The 17,560-nt window shown below is 44.4% G+C and overlaps 1 protein-coding gene across 1 annotated transcript in view; it reads left to right on the top strand.

Moving 5' to 3' along the window:
* Positions 1-17,560, top strand: part of VPS13A (vacuolar protein sorting 13 homolog A) — a 153,830-nt gene that overhangs the window by 91,725 nt on the left and 44,545 nt on the right. The window contains exons 46-54 of the mRNA XM_069961812.1: positions 244-347; positions 1,879-2,158; positions 4,053-4,448; positions 4,729-4,833; positions 4,917-5,063; positions 7,606-7,734; positions 8,650-8,783; positions 15,303-15,432; positions 17,263-17,495. Coding sequence (XP_069817913.1) covers positions 244-347; positions 1,879-2,158; positions 4,053-4,448; positions 4,729-4,833; positions 4,917-5,063; positions 7,606-7,734; positions 8,650-8,783; positions 15,303-15,432; positions 17,263-17,495 — 1,658 coding nt within the window. The remainder of the gene's footprint in view (positions 1-243; positions 348-1,878; positions 2,159-4,052; positions 4,449-4,728; positions 4,834-4,916; positions 5,064-7,605; positions 7,735-8,649; positions 8,784-15,302; positions 15,433-17,262; positions 17,496-17,560) is intronic.

Below are 17,560 nucleotides of genomic sequence, written 5' to 3'. Positions count from 1 at the left end.
CCTTTTAAATACTTAAGTGTTAAAAATGAGTTAACAATTTATTATTGGACGAATACATTTTATTTGTAGGAATATATTTCTGAGTGAAAGAAAGTGTTTTCTATCTTCACTCTCCGGAAAAATCCTAATATATGACAGAGTATGATTGTATGCGACTTATTTACGTGTCTTGAATGAAAAGTAATTTGCCATAACTATTTTGTGTCAATATTAACTCTTTTTTTAACATATGATACTTTGCAGATTAGAAATCACTTTTCAGTACCATTTGAAATTTATCATGATGAGACGTGTTTGGGGACTGCTGAACCAGAAAGTGACTTTAGCATCCCACTGTCATCTTACAGGTACAGTTTATTTCTTATTTCCTGTGGCAAATGCTTTAAATGGCGCTGTAGGAGGAGGACTTGGAGTGATCAGCTTTATAATGGTGTTGCCAGTATTGTTCCACTAGTCGCATGGTGCACAGTGTTGATAAATCACACATCAGTGTCTTCCATAAAGTAGGCAAGGAGCTTCATAAACATATATTCCAGAGAGCACTGTGTGAGACTAGAAAGAAAACACCACTTTCTTCAGGACAAACAGCAGCTAATAAGTATGGGAGGGCTTGATTTAAATAAAAAAACAAACACCGGAGTGCCCATTTAAAGTTTCAGAGATATGCTTGCTCTTTTACATGTGTAAATTGGAAAGTCTGGTCCACTGGAGAGGGTCTGAAAGAGGAAAAGTCACTGCTTTCCCTCTTCCGGACTATCCCCAATGCACCAGACTTGCTAATTTATACATTTAAAAGGTGAGGCATTTTACTGGAACAGTGCGGCGGTTTTGAATAATAAGGAAACCACTGGATTCAGTGTGTCTGTCAATCAGGCAGTACTACACATGACCTGGGTTCAAGACAAGTTAGGTGATAGATTTGCATTAAGATCCGGGGTTTAAAATTGATTCTGAATTATTTTTAATATTCATACTATTGGAACAAATGCTCTCACCACTACATTTAGAGTACATTTATAGAAGCCAAAAATAGAGAATACGGAGAAGGCACTCACCATAAAATATTCTTCTTTATTTAATTCAAGGCATAAAAATAAGCAGAGTGTGTAGCAGTCAGCAGGGACGCTATGCAATCACTGAAACACTTTTTAATGTTTGGTTACCGAATCTGTTGGAGTAGTTAGTTGCCGGTCCTCTGTTTCTTCCCTTGTACATTTATAGAAGCTGCACAGACAGTATGGCATATCAACTCCATAACCTGCAGGAATTTGGATGTGATTTTTTTCTGTCCATTGCCGGGCAATATCTTTACTATCCAAATAGAACAAACTATGGATTGAAGGGCCTACAGAGCCATGATTAAGGGCCAGATGGCCTGAAACGCGTCAGCATTTTACTAAGCATGAAAATAAAGTATTGATTGTTTTAAACAGCTGGAGAGTATCAAAGTTTTTTCAGTGCTTCATTTATTTTATTTAGTATTATATATCACCCATATGTACTATAGTCCCATTTTAGCAACATGCAAACACATATATATTGATATATCTGGACCTATGATTTTATCTCACACAGCTCAGCTTTTGTGTCTGAATTTTGTGTCAGATAGATTGATATATCTGGGCCATAAATAGTTAACCTACAGATATATTTTTGAAGTTTGCTGGGGGTCCTGTGTAACCATGGGAAGAACATACATACACCATGCAGATGTTGTAGGATTTGAACCCAGAGCCTCAGGGCTGCAAGACAGCAGTGCTAAAAATGAATGCTGGATAGTTAGAGGTTATAAAAAGTTTTCAAGTATCCAAATGCCCAAAGGATATAATATTTAAATAAGGGAGATGGACTGATAGTGTTACTTATTTTCACTTTCAGGTCAACACTGTGCTTAAAGCCAGCCCGTGAGGAGTATGAGAAATGTGATGGGATTGACTTTGAAGAATTCTTGAAAAATCAAGGCTCACTGCTGGGAAGAAAATGTCAGTCCCGTAAAAATAACTCAGATTCTTTCATTGTAAACATTGTCCCTGTGATGGATACCCTAATATCCTCTGCTTGTACCGACGAGAGATGGGACCTGCCATACGTTGTGCATTTGTGGCCATCCGTTGTTCTGCAGAATTTGCTTCCTTATCAAATAACATACTGCCGCGAGGTATGTACATGTGTTTTAGCTAAAATGCTTGTTTTACTTTGTTTCTTGGTTACGTTATAGAATAACTTCGTTGGTAAAAGCAAAATTTAGATGTATTAAAACTATCTTGTGTCCTCAGTTGTATTCCTTGTGTTTGTTGCATTCTGTTGAAATAAATTGGCCATTGGAATTAAAGAGATTTTCCTACCAACCACACTCATCAACTGTGTACAGGATGGGTGATGTGTGTCTGATTGTTGGGGGTCCATCTGCTGAGACCTCCAATGATCACAGGAACGTGCTCTCTCCTTTTGAATGGAGGAGACGACAGACGCTACCACTGCAGGATGAAGATATCTGACCACCCTAATCTATCAGATATTCATCATCTCTCCTGTGCATCGGTGATGAGTGTCCTTGGTGGGAAACTTACTTTTACGCTGATAATATAAAAACTATAAAATACTAGTTATACATTATTTTATATGTTTTAATTGAATATGGTGAATGCAATAGGAAAAATGCAGCAGCCCCCATCCTACCTCTCCAGTAGTTACAGAAAGCCCCCACACCCAGTTACACAGTAGTCTCAGCAAACCTCTCACCTACAGTTTTCCCTTTAAGGCCAGTTCACACTAAGCAAAATCGGCGGAATCCCATCTACCTCAGTGTCAAACAGTGTCTTTATGGGAGGGCTCACATGCCTCCACTGACATGTCAGTTCTTTTAGCGGAGAGCGGCGATAGCAAACGCGCAAGCCCTCCCATAGAGACAAGGTGGGATTCCCTCACGGAATTCTGATTTTGCTCGGTGTGAACTGGCCATGGGAGCACCCTAAGGGTGGTATTACACGGGCCAATGGGGGCCCGATAATACCTGTAAACGAGCAGCGATCTGCTAGATCGTTGCTCGTTTACTTGGCCTACTACACGGGCCGATAATCGTTAAACAAGGGCTGCAGGGACATCGTTACCGATGTCCTTGCAGCCTTTGTTTAAACTGTATACATACCTAATCCATGGTCCAGGGTTCCTCTTCTTCTTAACTTCTCCCCCTGTCCGCACACTTCAGCTTCACAGCGGCTTGTCTCTGCTGACAGGCAGCTCGGCCAATCACTGGCTGCGGCGGTTCCTGCCTGTGATTGGCCGAGAGGCCTGTCAGCTGACACAGGCCGCTGAGAAGCCGGAGCGCACGGGACCCGGTAAGAAGCTCTGAGGAAGAGGAACCCTGGACCATGGATTAGGTATGTATTCTTCTTTGCTAATCGTCAGCGTCGGCCGCGCACCGCTATTACACGTAGCGGTGCACGGTCGGCGCCCAACGATTTTAGGTCTGAACTTATATCAACGATCAGCCGATGACAACAATCATCGGCTGATCGTTGTCTTTAGTACACGGAACGATAATCGGCCGAATCGGGCCGATTATCGTTCCGTGTAATAGTACCCTTAGCCTACTGCTAAATTGTAGCTTATAGTCCCTTTGCATAAGCGATGAATGCACAGGTTCCTGGTACAGAGACCAATGATAACATTGTGTACTTTAAGTTTGATATATTAGTGGAATAAGCTGCAAAGTAGCAAAGCTCTGGAGGGAGCATGAAACTGGAACTGATCCTATTCATTTGAACGGCACAGTTCATAATATCTGACGCTTTAATTGGGCCAATGGACACGCCAAGTGGGAGAACTCAACTTGCAGCGTTCCCCTGTCTGACAATTAATGGCTACCATTGGATTCTTTGGAAGAAAAGGATTGATGGCAACTGATATATTTTTGCCATCAGTTGTGGCCAGTTTCTGATAAAACAATTGAGCCAGATGCATCTGATACATGTCTACCCAGCCTAAATCATACAGAGTGTGGTATATCAAAACCTAACCTAATGTTGTTGTTTTTTGTTTGTTTTTTACAGGGTTCTGATAATGAACGAGTTCCAGTGGAAGATGGCTGTCTGGTCCAGATACACAATGCAGTTGTAGATGAAACTAAGTTGAGATTACAATTATTAAATTATCTTGATCTCAACTGGGAAGTCAAATATCACATCCAAAGCAAGCAGCCAGATATTCACTTTATTACATTCCAGTCCATCTCAGAACTGGAGAAGGCAGAGCTGGACATAGCTGTCCATGTCACTTACACTACAGGGCAAACTATTCTAGCAATTCATAGTCCCTATTGGATGGTGAACAAGACCGGTCGAATGTTACAGTATAAGGCTGATGATGTTCACCGAAAACATCCTGCAGATCACAAGAAACCCCTTCTTTTCTCTTTCAAGCCAAAGAACTTTTTCCAGAATAATAAGGTATCATTATGTACTGAATAAAAATTAATGTGCAATTGGCATTTTTGGTTCAACACAGTGCATAAAATATACATTGTAATATTTATCAGGTGTTCAAAGGTATGCTTGATCCCATGACTGAAAATTTATATAGAGACAAAGCTCTCTGTTTTATTTATTATGTGAATTAGTAATCCTCAAATAACCAAAAGTATAAAAATATATATGAAAGCAATCCTCTCTGTCAACATGTTTCTTTTATTACGGACCGGTCATTCAGTCTAGTATTCTGCTTTCACAGGTGCAGCTCATGATAACTGACAGTGATTTGTCTGATCCCTTTTCTATGGATACTGTCGGTACACATGGCTCTGTAAAGTGCAAGAGTAAACACCTGGAGTACCAGGTAAGTGCACTTGTAAGTGTACTGACATAACACAGAGGCATGTGTCTCTACATATTTATGATGTTCTTTATTGTCCATTTTAGGTTGGTGTCTCCATTTATGCCAGCAGTTTCAATCTCACCAGAATTGTCACTTTTACCCCGTTTTTTATGATTACTAATAGAAGCATGTACAAGGTGGATATCATTGAAGAGGGCACTGAGAGAGTAGTTGTAGTTGGCTCTGGACAGGTGAGTATTATTGTAACTAAATCACATTAAAGTATCTTTTTTACTTTCTTCCTTAAATATTTTAGGTAAAATTGCAAAACACATTTAAAGGGCAGTATCACTTTGTTGTTATATGAACAGTACTAAAGTTGCTTAATTAGTTGAATGAGTATATCCGTCTGGGATATTTTTTTTTCCCCCACATGCGGGTACAACCTCTGGGACACACACCCATCTTCAGATGGAGGATTCCTGATCCCTTCAGTCTGTTTGTGGCTGCTGGAGGTGATCACGAAGCCAAGTACAGCCGAAGGTGGTGAGCAATATGCATAACTTTTGTTGTCTTTAAGCGGGAGTCTTGCAAACAGCATAGCTGACAAGAAACATTGTTCACAACTCTGGGATTTACACATATTTTATGCTGTTTGCACTGTTCCTGCCATTAACGTCAGTAAGAGTTATGCAGATTGTATAACATAACTCTGTGTCTTTGACTGTTTTCATTTCAGCTTGCTGATCACCTCATGCAGGTAGGAATAGATTGAAGGGGGCCGGGAAACATAAAGCCCCTATTACACAGGGCGATCTCTAGGAGTGCGAGCGCTGACCTGTCAGTTAATCGCTCGCCTGCTCCTCGTTGGCCACTCGCTGCCGTCACTGTTACATGCGCCGACAGCGAGCGGGTAAGTGCAGGGTGGGGAGCTGCTAGGTCGGCATATAAAGATTGTCTGGGGAGCCCATAGGAGATAGCGGCGGTCTGCTGCTATTCCTCCTATTACATGGAGCAGTGGCAGCAGATGGTTCCTATCAAGACCGTTTGTCTTTTAACATGTTGAAAGACAATGATGAGCCGACATCAGAATATTTTGAATGCAGATTTTCTGTAGATATCATCACTATAAGATCACAATATAATCAATCACAGATCCATAATTTAAAGGGGTTATCCAGCACTACAAAAACATGGCCACTTTTCCCCCTACTGTTGTCTCCAGTTCAGGTGCGGTTTGCAATTAAGCTCCATTTACTTCAATGGAACTGAGTTTCAAAACCCCACCCAAACTGGAGACAGCATTAGGGGGAAAGTGGCCATGTTTTTGTAGCGCAGGATAACCCCTTTAAAGAGCAGCTGCAACTGCAAATGTGTAGGTATTACCCATCAGTTCTGATCCATGATGTGGATTCAACCAAAGGGAGCCCACAGAATTGCAGCAGAATTTATTTAGCTTATGGATAACAGCAGCGACGATTTTTTTCAGTCAATGTGAACTTTTTTCAAGCCAGTCATTATTTGGATTGCTATACAACTGCACCTTAGGCAATTACTGCTTGGTATTTCATCCCTGGGTTTGCATAGTGTTATCTAAAAAATCCTTGTCATCATATGAGCAGATATGCAGCTTTCTAATATAGTTTGTGTTTCAACTCATGCCCATTTTCAAGACCCTTGTTTACTGTCAGTGATTGGAAACACTGTTAATTTCCAAAATTTTCCCTGACTTGTGTTGCTTGTGGAGATGCAATGCTTCACACCTTGGACAGTAAAATGAATTGTGCTGGTTCCATGTTTAGCAGAAATAGGATTACTAAGTGAAAATTTCTATTTACTGACAGTAGAGTATGCAAACAAACATGGTGAAATACTGAGACATACATTGCCGTATGTTTAGTAGGGGTATAACCGATTAGACTGGGGTGAAGATGTCACAATAAGCACAGCATCGCTTCAGACTTTTCCCATACACAGCACTTTTTCTGACCCTGCAATGTCCAGGGTCTGTCATTTTGAAAATGCAGTCTATCCTGTAGGCATTCTGTCATAGAGCTAGAGAAGAGCCCATGGAGCCTCATTGAAGAGTCTCTAAAAACACAGGAATAACCAGATATCCCTCCGGGAAGGACCCAGCCAGGGGATGGCTCCTGTACAGAAACCACCAAAACCACCATATTAAGTGGCCCTATAAGTCAATGTAACGACAAGGGAACAACCAAGGCCAGGTATCCATCCACATACAGCTGTTTCGGGGTGTTGCCCCTCATCAGTGTGAAGCAGGATAGTCCTGTGTTTTGACACTCTTCAATGAGGCTCCACGGGCTCTTTTGCATATTAATGTTTCCCAGGGGGAAATGCACCTTGGATTTCACAGCATTGAGCGCTTTCACTAGCAGCCGGCAGTGTTATCGTTTGGCTGGTCTCCCTGAGATCTGCCATCAGCGATCTGTTTCTCTTATGTTGTAGAGCTGGAAGGGCTAAACAGATTGATATATAGCTTTGTAAGAAAAAAATCTGTAATTTATTGTTCAAAACCTCTGCTCATTCTACCTTCCTTTTATGAACAGGCAAACAGGCATGCAGAGATAGGTGTCAGTCACTCATCAGGACAGTGTATCCCAAACTGATACATCAATTGGTTAAAGCTATTGATTTGGGATACATGGTTAGTTGGTTAGGTGTATTAGTTTCATATCCTACGACCTGACAAAAGTGTATGACTTCATGAATGTTTATAACTATACAGTATATAAATCATATCACATGTGTATTCATCTTCCTTTTTTATAGTGTGTACCTTTTTGGCCTACAAGCAGCAATAATAAATTGAGTGTTCATGTTGATGGCAGTCAGGTTCCTCCGAAGAACATTCACTTTAATAAGCAAGACAGCTGCACTTTACTTCACCTTGGTGATAAGGTAACATTATGAGTTATATGCTATTGTATAGGTTAAAGGGGTTCTCCAGTTTAGAACACTAATTTCTGTATACCCTATTAGTGAAGTCTACAATATGTCACAACTGCCACTTGATTCGAATGGACACTCTGTAATGCTTAAAGGGGTAGTGCGGCGTTACTATGCACTATGCATAACTATGCTCAGCCAATCGTGGCTGAGCAGCTGATGACGTGGCAGAGGGGGGCCAGCATGAGGGACGGCTGGAGCAGTCCGGCCGGCCTTCCGAAGATGACGTCGTCAACCCAAGATGGCGGCCGGGGTTGAAAGCAAATACGTAAGTATACAGCACCACACTTCCGGGGTGGGGGGAACACGGGGAAGGGGGACATTCACTTAAATAACACACATTACAAAGTTGTATAACTTTGTAATGTGTGTTATTTAGTGAATAAATAAATAAATAAACACCACACTACCCCTTTAAACTCCCCTGTGGTGGCACTGAACACTTAAATTCACTAATGCAGATACAGGGTTTTTTTCCGACTAAAACATGCTTGTCTCCTATCTGCAGGATAGGGGACAATTAAGAGTTTGTGGAGAATCGTTCCTGGTGCCCCCCGGCAATCTCCAGATCTGCTCTGGTCCCTTTGTTTTAAATAGATCTGTAGATCGGCACATGACCCGTGGCTCCCCCCCCCCCCTCCAGCCCCTTTGTTTTGAATAGAGCTGGAGGGGACAGAGGTCCATCCCCCTGCAATCTCTTACATGGGGACAAGTAGGTTTTAATTGGCAAACCCCTTTGTCACCCTATTCTTAGATGACCCATCCAAGTAGGGATTGTCAAAAAAGGAGAAGCCCTTTAAATGCCTACATACAAATCCAATCCAGCATGCATATCTAAGTTTTTTATTTATTTTTTTTACACTATAGCTTGGAGGCCTATTAGTGGATGTCACCCCAAAAGACTACTCCACTGTCATCACTTTCTCAGACTACCTCTCTGGGTCAGCCCCTTTTCTTCTAATCAATGATACAAAGTCAGAGGTCATTGAATTCTGTCAAAGGTAAGTGATGGATGCAGCTAAATGTACAAGAACATGGCCCAGATTTATCAAACACTATAAAACCAAAACTGGTGTAACCTGCCCACAGCAACCAGTCACAGCTCAGTGACTTATATGTTTCTATAATGAGAAGAGACGTCAACTGCAAGTAAAAAATATGTTCTGTAACTTTTAAATGGAAACCAACATACATACTGTACAACCTGCTGTAATGAACCTGGAGGTGTGCAGGTGCTGATTTCTTACCAATCTGTTGCACGGTTTATGTATAACTGTTCTGTGCCGCCTACTTATGCATATGCATATGCATGTACTGTATGTTTAATTTAGTGATGTCTCCTTCCTCCTGCCCAAGATCATGCAATTGCACATAATCAGGGCATGGAATCTTGGGCCAAAAAGAAGACGTCACGGATATTACACATATATGCATATAGCCGGCACAGAAAAAGCTGCAAGCGAGCCAGTGCCAGTGAGGTATCAGGGAACATCTCCAGTATACCACAGGACCTTATTTACATATTTGAATTCATATCAGTTATGAATAAACAGTGCAATGGATTAGCAAGTAAGGCATATCTTTGTAGCCGGCATCAGAACGCCCCCAGGTTCATAAATGTGCATATAAACAACTGTCAGCTGTACATAATAGTAGGTTAATATGTACAAACCTGATGTTTCCCTAAAGCATTGCTGTATCTGGTACTAATTTCTCGTGCGTCTTATTGGGGGACACAGATACCATGGGGTATAGGCTGCTGCCACTAGGAGGCGCTGACACTAAGAAAGAAACAAAGGAAGTGACTCCTCCTGAGCAGGATATACCCGCCCACAGGCACTGAGGTAAACCAGTTTAGCTTAGTGTCAGTAGGAGGCAGACACAGGTCTGGGTTCTCCAGACCAGTTTCTTCCTTTATGTTTAGTTAGTTAGATTTTCTTTTTCCTTCTAGGTCCTATGGATTCTTGGGCACGGTGGGTAATCTAGACCCACCCTGATCCCCTCACTATGCGACCAGGGAACAGACCATAAATATAGATGGACTGTCTACCCTCGGTTGCCACCGGCCGGCAACGTGACACCATGGCACCAAATCAGTCTGACTGTCTGGTCGCCTTTTCTGCGGACTCTGTATCCGCACAGCCCCTTCCCGCCTCGCCCCCCAGAGCTTGGCGCGTAAGGTGAGGCACCCACCGGCTGAAGACAACAATGGTGAGTATGTGCTCCTACCTGGTGAGTATATTCCCCTCCTCCATTTTATTTTGTACTGGTGCCTCTCTGGGTGCCATGGGGTGTACAGTGAGGGGTCTCCCACTCCTGTCAGTGCTGTGCAGGCTGCAGTTTCCCGCCTTTTTTCCCTATTGTGGCTATGTCTGGAGTACCTGCTCTGGAGGATGCTCCGCCTCCTCCGTTAGGCCCCGCCCCCTGTCGGCCGCAGCACCCCGCCATTTTTTTTAGGTTGCTGAGCCTGCACTACTGCACTGTGGATGCCCCGCCCCTCCCGTTAGGCTCCGCCCCCTTTCGGGTGCCGCGTGGGCCACAGCATCCAGCCCTGTATCTTATGTGGCTGATTCTGCACCCCGGGATGCTCCGCCCCCTCCCGTTAGGCCCCGCCCCCTTCGGGAGCCGCGCAGCCCGCAGCATCCTGACATTTTTCTTAAGTTGCTGGAACTTACTGTGGGATGCCCCGCCCCCTCCCGTTAGGCCCCGCCCCCTTTCGGATGCCGTAAGGGCCGCAGCATCACCATTTTTGTTATCTTTTTAACTCTATGGAGCCTTCACTGTGATGCCCCGCCCCCTCCCGGGTTGCCCCGACCCTTTTCGGGTGCTGCGGACTGCAGCATCCTGCCGTGTGTTTGTGTGTGTGTGTTCGTGTTCTCTCCCGGGAGAGCTACCACACACACTGTTCTATTCCCAGCAGCTTCTCCTGCCACCTACTGGTGGAAGTGGTTATTACACCATTACATATATAAGAATGGCTTGCATCATGTTTTATTATGGCCAATGTTCCATATAATGTTCCAGCAACCCTTGGTCTGCAGATCCAGCATTTTTGGTGCTGGTTGACCCCTCTGTGTCAGATTTTATATATTTAAGATTACATTAATACTTATATACACATTCTGGTTCCCCTCCAACCACATACGCACAGACACATTCCCCATCACCATACGGTGTTTCTGTGTCCTCAGTGAGATCCTTCTGCTACATGGTGTCACAAGTAGGACACGGCACCTGACACGTTACTCACTACTAGACGGAGCTTACTGTGCTCTGAGCAGAACCCTCTGCTACATGGTGTCACGAGAAGTACATGGAACCAGACACGTTACCCACTATCCAGGCGGTGTATCTGTGCTCTGAGCAGAACCCTCTGCTACATGGTGTCACGAGAAGTACATGGAACCAGACACGTTACCCACTATCCAGGCGGTGTATCTGTGCTCTGAGCAGAACCCTCTGCTACATGGTGTCACGAGAAGTACATGGAACCAGACACGTTACCCACTATCCAGGTGGTGTATCTGTGCTCTGAGCAGAACCCTCTGCTACACGGTGTCACGAGAAGTTCATGGAACCAGACACGTTACCCGCTATCCAGGTGGTGTATCTGTGCTCTGAGCAGAACCCTCTGCTACATGGTGTCACGAGCAGGACACGGATCCAGACACGTTATCTGTTTCCAGGCAGTGTATCTGGGCTCTGAGCAGAACCCTCTGCTACACGGTGTCACGGTAAGTACACAGAACCAGACACGTTACCTGTTTCCAGGCGGTGTATCTGGGCTCTGAGCAGAACCCTCTGCTACACGGTTTCCCAACCAGGAGAACCGTCTGCTACATGGTTGGTCATACAGGTTATGGGACCAGACACATCACCCATTGCCAATCATTGTTCCTGTGTTACTCAGAGCTACCCCCTCTGCTACAGGATGTCACAAGCACGACACATGTCCTGTCATTCACATCACCCCTTAGCGGGCGGTGCTTCAGACCTGCCTCTCATCTTCATGACATAGATTCCTTTACTACATGATGTCAGAGACATAGAACTGGACACGTTATCACCTCCCAGGTGGTGGTACAAGGTGATTCAGAGCTCTGCCCTCTGTTGCATGATATGGCTCCAACTACATTACCTGTAGTTTGGTGTGCACAGGTTGTGGTATTCTGTTACACGATGTAATACACCTTCTTCAGGTCCACTCATTATAGTGCATTATAGTGGTGATGCTTGGCATTTCTTGTGTCCAGTTCTCGTTTACATTGGGACACAGTCCTGTTCTCTTCCCTGCTCCCAGAGCACACACCGGCTTCTGTTTGCTTGTCTAGTTTACAGGTCTGACCAGGCACATTACCTGCTTCCAGTCCAGGGATTTGTATCTCTTGAATGCTGGTCCTTGGTTACTTACTGCTTGCAGCTACTCTGCTCGTGTTACCCTGTATATTACCTTTCATCCTCGTAGGACTCCCATGATCGGTGCCTGTCACTTCAGGGGATCGTCATAGGGTAACTTGTTACCACACCATTTCGTCTTCTGTATGTTTCCACTAGCAAGTCTCATTACCTGCTCTCGGGCAGTGTAACCTTGGTTTATTCCTCTCGGGCCGTATCCTTTCTAAAGCCCGAGCATCCTGCTACGTGTCCCACTACACAAGGTACAGAACCCCCTGCTTTACCTGCCTCTGGACTGTTGTACTGTCATACTCTGGTCCTCTGAGTGGCCGGCAGCATATAGGTACAGTCACTATTTCATCCTGGTACTGTCAGGGTGGTTCTTCTGTCCTTCATCTGGGCATAACTACCATGTTTTGGCATTTGTTTCACTGGCTGTTACCCAGTAGTATGGCTTGGTAACAGTAGTAGTATTGTATTGCCTAGACCGTCCCCTCTGCTATACTGCGGATGGCCCTCAGCGAGGTTTGTTCTTATTGTCTCATGGTGCTCTACTTCAGGAAGCTGTCCTTGGTCAGCACCAGCCACATTGCCTCTTCTCTTTGATCTGGGTGAAGTGAGGCCTCTCGGTTCCTCAGGTAAAACAGTAAGGGTTTCTTCTACCCCTGGTGTATGTAGGACATCGACTGCCTACATGACTCACAGTGCTGCTTTAGGACTTTTCCTTCTGCATCTGCCTATGGCCAACATGGCTAGTATTTAGTCTTCTCTCTCTTAGGCAGCTGCAGTCTCACAGGGTAAGGATTCCTGTTTACTGCCTGTACTGTTTCTCTACCGTCCTAAGCCTAGGTGTATGGTCCCTTTGTGGTCTAGCTTCTCCAAGTGTCCTTTTTTGGCCATTTTGACTATGAAGCATTGTTGTTCTCAGTTCAGGGTTTTGCAGTGCTCCCGCATACACAGTTATTCTTACGCTCTGGAGTAGCACACTGTTGTGCATGACCCCCCTATCCTAGGTTTGGTTTTTTACTACTCAGTCAGGAAATCTTCAAGCAGTCCTTCTCTCCTCCGTGAGGATGGAATATTTAGTATAACAGGTATCCTACAGTCCTCCAGAGGACTGTTATTCCGAGATTGCTTCTTCCGACAGGCAGGTGTGGGTTTTCAGCCCTCATTGGCCTCTATGAGCACTCCTGCTTGACTTGCTTGTCCTTGGTCTTCTTGTTGACCTGCCATGCTCTCCAGATGGGACTCCCGGTCCCCCTCCCTTATCTTGTCTCCCATGTGGAGTCCTCGAGAACTTCTCCCTTAAAGATTTCCTCTACTTGCAAACAGGGTTGTTCACTGGCCCATGTCTGGCCCTACCTAAGGCTCTATCGTCTCCGAACCTATTGCATTCTGGCCAGGCTTCATTTGTTCGGCAAGTTGCCAATTCTCGATCATCTTTTCTCATTAACCATTAAAGTCCCCTTGTTTTCCTGTTGCTCTGTCCACCAGAATGCATCTGGCTCTCGCCTTTCCAATTGCCTAGGGATCCGGTTGAGCTGGTTGATCCGCTAATCTCTTCAATGTGGCCATTGGATCCCGCATAAGGTTCCTTTCTCAAGCAACGTCTCTGCTCACCCTTTGAGACGTTGGTTTCTAGATCTAGTCTACATATGGACTCTAGTCTATGTATTAACTGTTGTTCCCATTGTCCTGTGACAACTCCCGTGCCTATAAGCCTTACCTCGACCTCCCTCGACGGTTTTCTTCTTTGACTCCATGCTCTCGAGTACCTCTAGGCTTCCTTGGAGCGGAGTGTTTTATATGATCGACCTCCTTTCTGAGGCTTTAACAGCCCATAGAGTTGTTTTTTTCCCGGCCTACCGGCTTCCTCTGCTCATCTTTTCTGTCGGACACTGCGGGGTACCTGGTACTACTGTACTCTTTTCAGGACAACTTGCTCAAGATTCAGATCACGGTTTTCTTTTCTCCCTCTCCTTCTTTCCCTGGACTGCATTACGCTTGGAAAGCTTTATTCTTATTAACATGTATGTGTTTCTCAGATGGGGTAACTCATGTCATAGGCCATGGCTTTCTCTTCACAGTGAAGACTGTACTCCTAGGCCTATGGAGCTTCCAGCCTGGCCATTCTTCCCTGCTCCATAGTCAGGGACGCAGCTTCTCCTGCATCTCATGTAGCACCTTCTATGAGAGACTCTCAGTCCTTTCTCCTTTATTTGACGCCTTAGGCCTCTAGGTGCCACGAAACACTTTCCAGTCTCTCCCGTCATGGTTGTATTTGCCTTTTTTCTGTTCTACCTCAGAGTAAGTCCCTGCCGCCTGTGGTCGCCTACTTGGCTGGGCGTCTGCTTTTTTCCCCACATCTAGCCTACTAGTTCTGTTGGACTCAATGTTACATCATGTTGCTGGCTTCTAGGAAGGCCACAACCCACTCTGCAGTGCAGCACGTTGCTCCAGGGACTAGACCCGCTTTCCTTTGCCGCGGACCTGTCGGGGTTTTCTCTGACGCATTCGGCATCAACCCTTGCTCTATTCCTATTTGATGGTTGTGTTGGTGCTATTTTGTGGCTTCTCGCCAAGCGCTCTTGTCTAGCGGTTATCTTTCCCACCCCATGGACTGCTTTTGGACGTCCCATGGTATCTGTGTCCCCCAATAAGACGCACGAGAAAAGAGGATTTTTTACTCACCGTAAAATCTCTTTCTCGTAGTCTTCATTGGGGGACACAGCACCCACCCATTTTTCTTTTGGGTTTTTCATCGGTATGGTAGTTTTCTCAGTTTTTGGTGTTATTCCTACTTTACCTGTTCTTGACTTCTCCTACTGCTCTGGCACAAACTGGTTTACCTCAGTGCCTGTGGGCGGGTATATCCTGCTCAGGAGGAGTCACTTCCTTTGTTTCTTTCTTAGTGTCAGCGCCTCCTAGTGGCAGCAGCCTATACCCCATGGTATCTGTGTCCCCCAATGAAGACTACGAGAAAGAGATTTTACGGTGAGTAAAAAATCCTCTTTTTGCTTTTGTTGTATTTCCCAGAAATAAGTTGTCTTTTGCTGTATTTTTATTTTATTTTATTATTTATATTTTCCCACTAAAAAGTTTGTATGTTTTTGTGTCCTTTTCAGCTCTGTTAATGGAGAGAAAGACAAATTGTCTCCAGGAAAAGCAGCATTGTTCGCATGGGAGGACCCAACTAGTGAAAGAGCATTGGACTGGAAATGTGGTGCAAGCACTGGCACAGTTACTCAGATAGAGGTTAGTTCAATATTCCGTTTATTAGACATCTGAAATACAAACCTGAAACTTCATTAATGGATATCTGTTAAGGAAGAATCCCTACACTCAGGCTGTCCTCCAGTACAACTGTACAACCAGTCATGGCAACTGTCATGGCCAGCAGTGATTAAACTTACTTTCAGCTCTCTGCTGCATTGCTGAAATCTGAGGAGAGTAGTGTTGGAGGTGGTGTTCTCTTAACTGAGGTCCCTGGGGCCTCACAAACTGGACCTGAAAAGTATCCTTTAATGGGGAACTATTAGCAGGTTAGATGAATGTAACCTGCTGATAGCTCCTTTATGCTGATTGACATGCCTTCATCCACTGCACCATTCCCATGCACTTAGTTGTTTTCTCCTTGTAAGACCATTAGGAGCACTTTGGCGCTATGGGGGCTGGGCAGTGCTCCTAACGGTGCCCCAGAGCTACAAACTGCCTTACAGGGCTGTGGAGTAAATGACTAAGTGCATGGAAACCGCGCCGAGGATTAAGGTAAGAGACATACCAACATTCTCTGCACCTCTTGCGCAATAGGGAGCGCATCTAACCTGCTGATAGTTCCCCTTTAAATTCCTGAGACATAAACATCTAAACAGTAAGGATAATGTTCTTCATGTCATATTGTTAAAAAAGTGAGTAACTAAGTTTTTTTCCCAACTGGTAAGATGCTGTTACTTGCTTAAACACTGGGGTCCTATATCTAGGACTAGGATGCTAGGATGAAAGAGTAACAGAATTCTGTGTAGCACTGTGATTTCATATAGATTGTACCTTGCACAGGATCCCTCCTATTTAGGCATTATTTATGTACTTTTACTCTGGCTCCTTCACAGATCGGCAAGTATGGCATTCCCTAATAAGTATGGCCGTATATCATCACTTAAAGGAGAAGTCTGTCAAACATTTTTATAAAAGTATTGTTTTGCCCCCTAAAAGTTATACAAATCCCCGATATACACTTATTACAGGAAAGGCTTATAAAGTGTTTTTTCCCTGCACTTACTACTGCATCAAGGCTTCACTTCTTGGATAACATGGTGATGTCACGACCCGACTCCCAGAGCTGTGCGGGCTGTGGCTGCTGGAGAGGATGATGGCAGAGGGATGCTCTGTGTCCCTCAGTGTCCCCCAGCAATCATCCTCTCCAGCAGCCAAAGCCCGCACAGCTCTGGGAGTTGACATCACCATTTTATTCAGGAAGTGAAGCCTTGATGCAGTAGTAAGTGCAGGGAAAAGGCACTTTATGTGCATTTCCCGTAATAAGTGTATGTTGGTGATTTGTATAACTTTTGGCGGGCAATACAATACTTTAATTAAAACTTTCCCCGAACTTCTCCTTTTAATAAAGGTTTTTTGTGGGGGGCAGGAGTCTACACTCACCTCCCTGACTCTCACGCCTCCTCTGATATCCTACTGCTCTACCTCCACTGTGCTGCTGCTTCTGGGATCATGACATTGCAGGCTCCCTCAGCCAATTGGTACACCACTGCAGCTGCTGACTGGCTGTGCGTGCCTGCAACATCACAATCCCAGAAGCCAGAAGCGGCTGCACAGCAGGGACAAATCATTGATACCTGTGGCAATGCTGGAGACAGGGAGGTGAGTGTAGTTTATTTTTCTCAATCACCCTGTGCCCAGGCATATATCAAAAAAGTCCCCTGTTTGGACAACCCCTTTAAGATGTACAGATCCTAAAAAAGTGTTAAGGATACCTAGTCAAAATAACCTCATTACCTTTAATGTGATGTATGTCTGATTGTGGTTATCATTTATCTGTCTTTACTCAATTCATATATTGTTGTCTTTTAGGACAGAGTTGAATATCTTAGAATGGAAAATAGCATTGTCTATTTAGTGTCCTTCCTGGAGGGTTTACAAAGGATTGTAATGTTTACTGAAGATGAAAAGGTTTTCCAAGTAACTTATGACAGTGAAAAAGCAGAGCTTGCGGAGCAGGAGGTCACCGTGTCATTGTCTAACCTTGGAATTTCTTTAGTAAATAATTATTCCAAACAAGAAGTCTCCTTCATTGGGATCACCAGGCAAGTTAACATTTTCTGCATTTGGGGTAACTGAAGCATCCTGTACATATGAATGTATATGGCCA

The sequence above is a fragment of the Dendropsophus ebraccatus genome, chromosome 3 (genome assembly GCF_027789765.1).
Source record: "Dendropsophus ebraccatus isolate aDenEbr1 chromosome 3, aDenEbr1.pat, whole genome shotgun sequence".
NCBI classification, from domain to species: Eukaryota; Metazoa; Chordata; class Amphibia; order Anura; family Hylidae; genus Dendropsophus; species Dendropsophus ebraccatus.
Note: the sequence above shows the minus strand (reverse complement) of the source record. Positions and strands in the feature narration are given on the sequence as shown.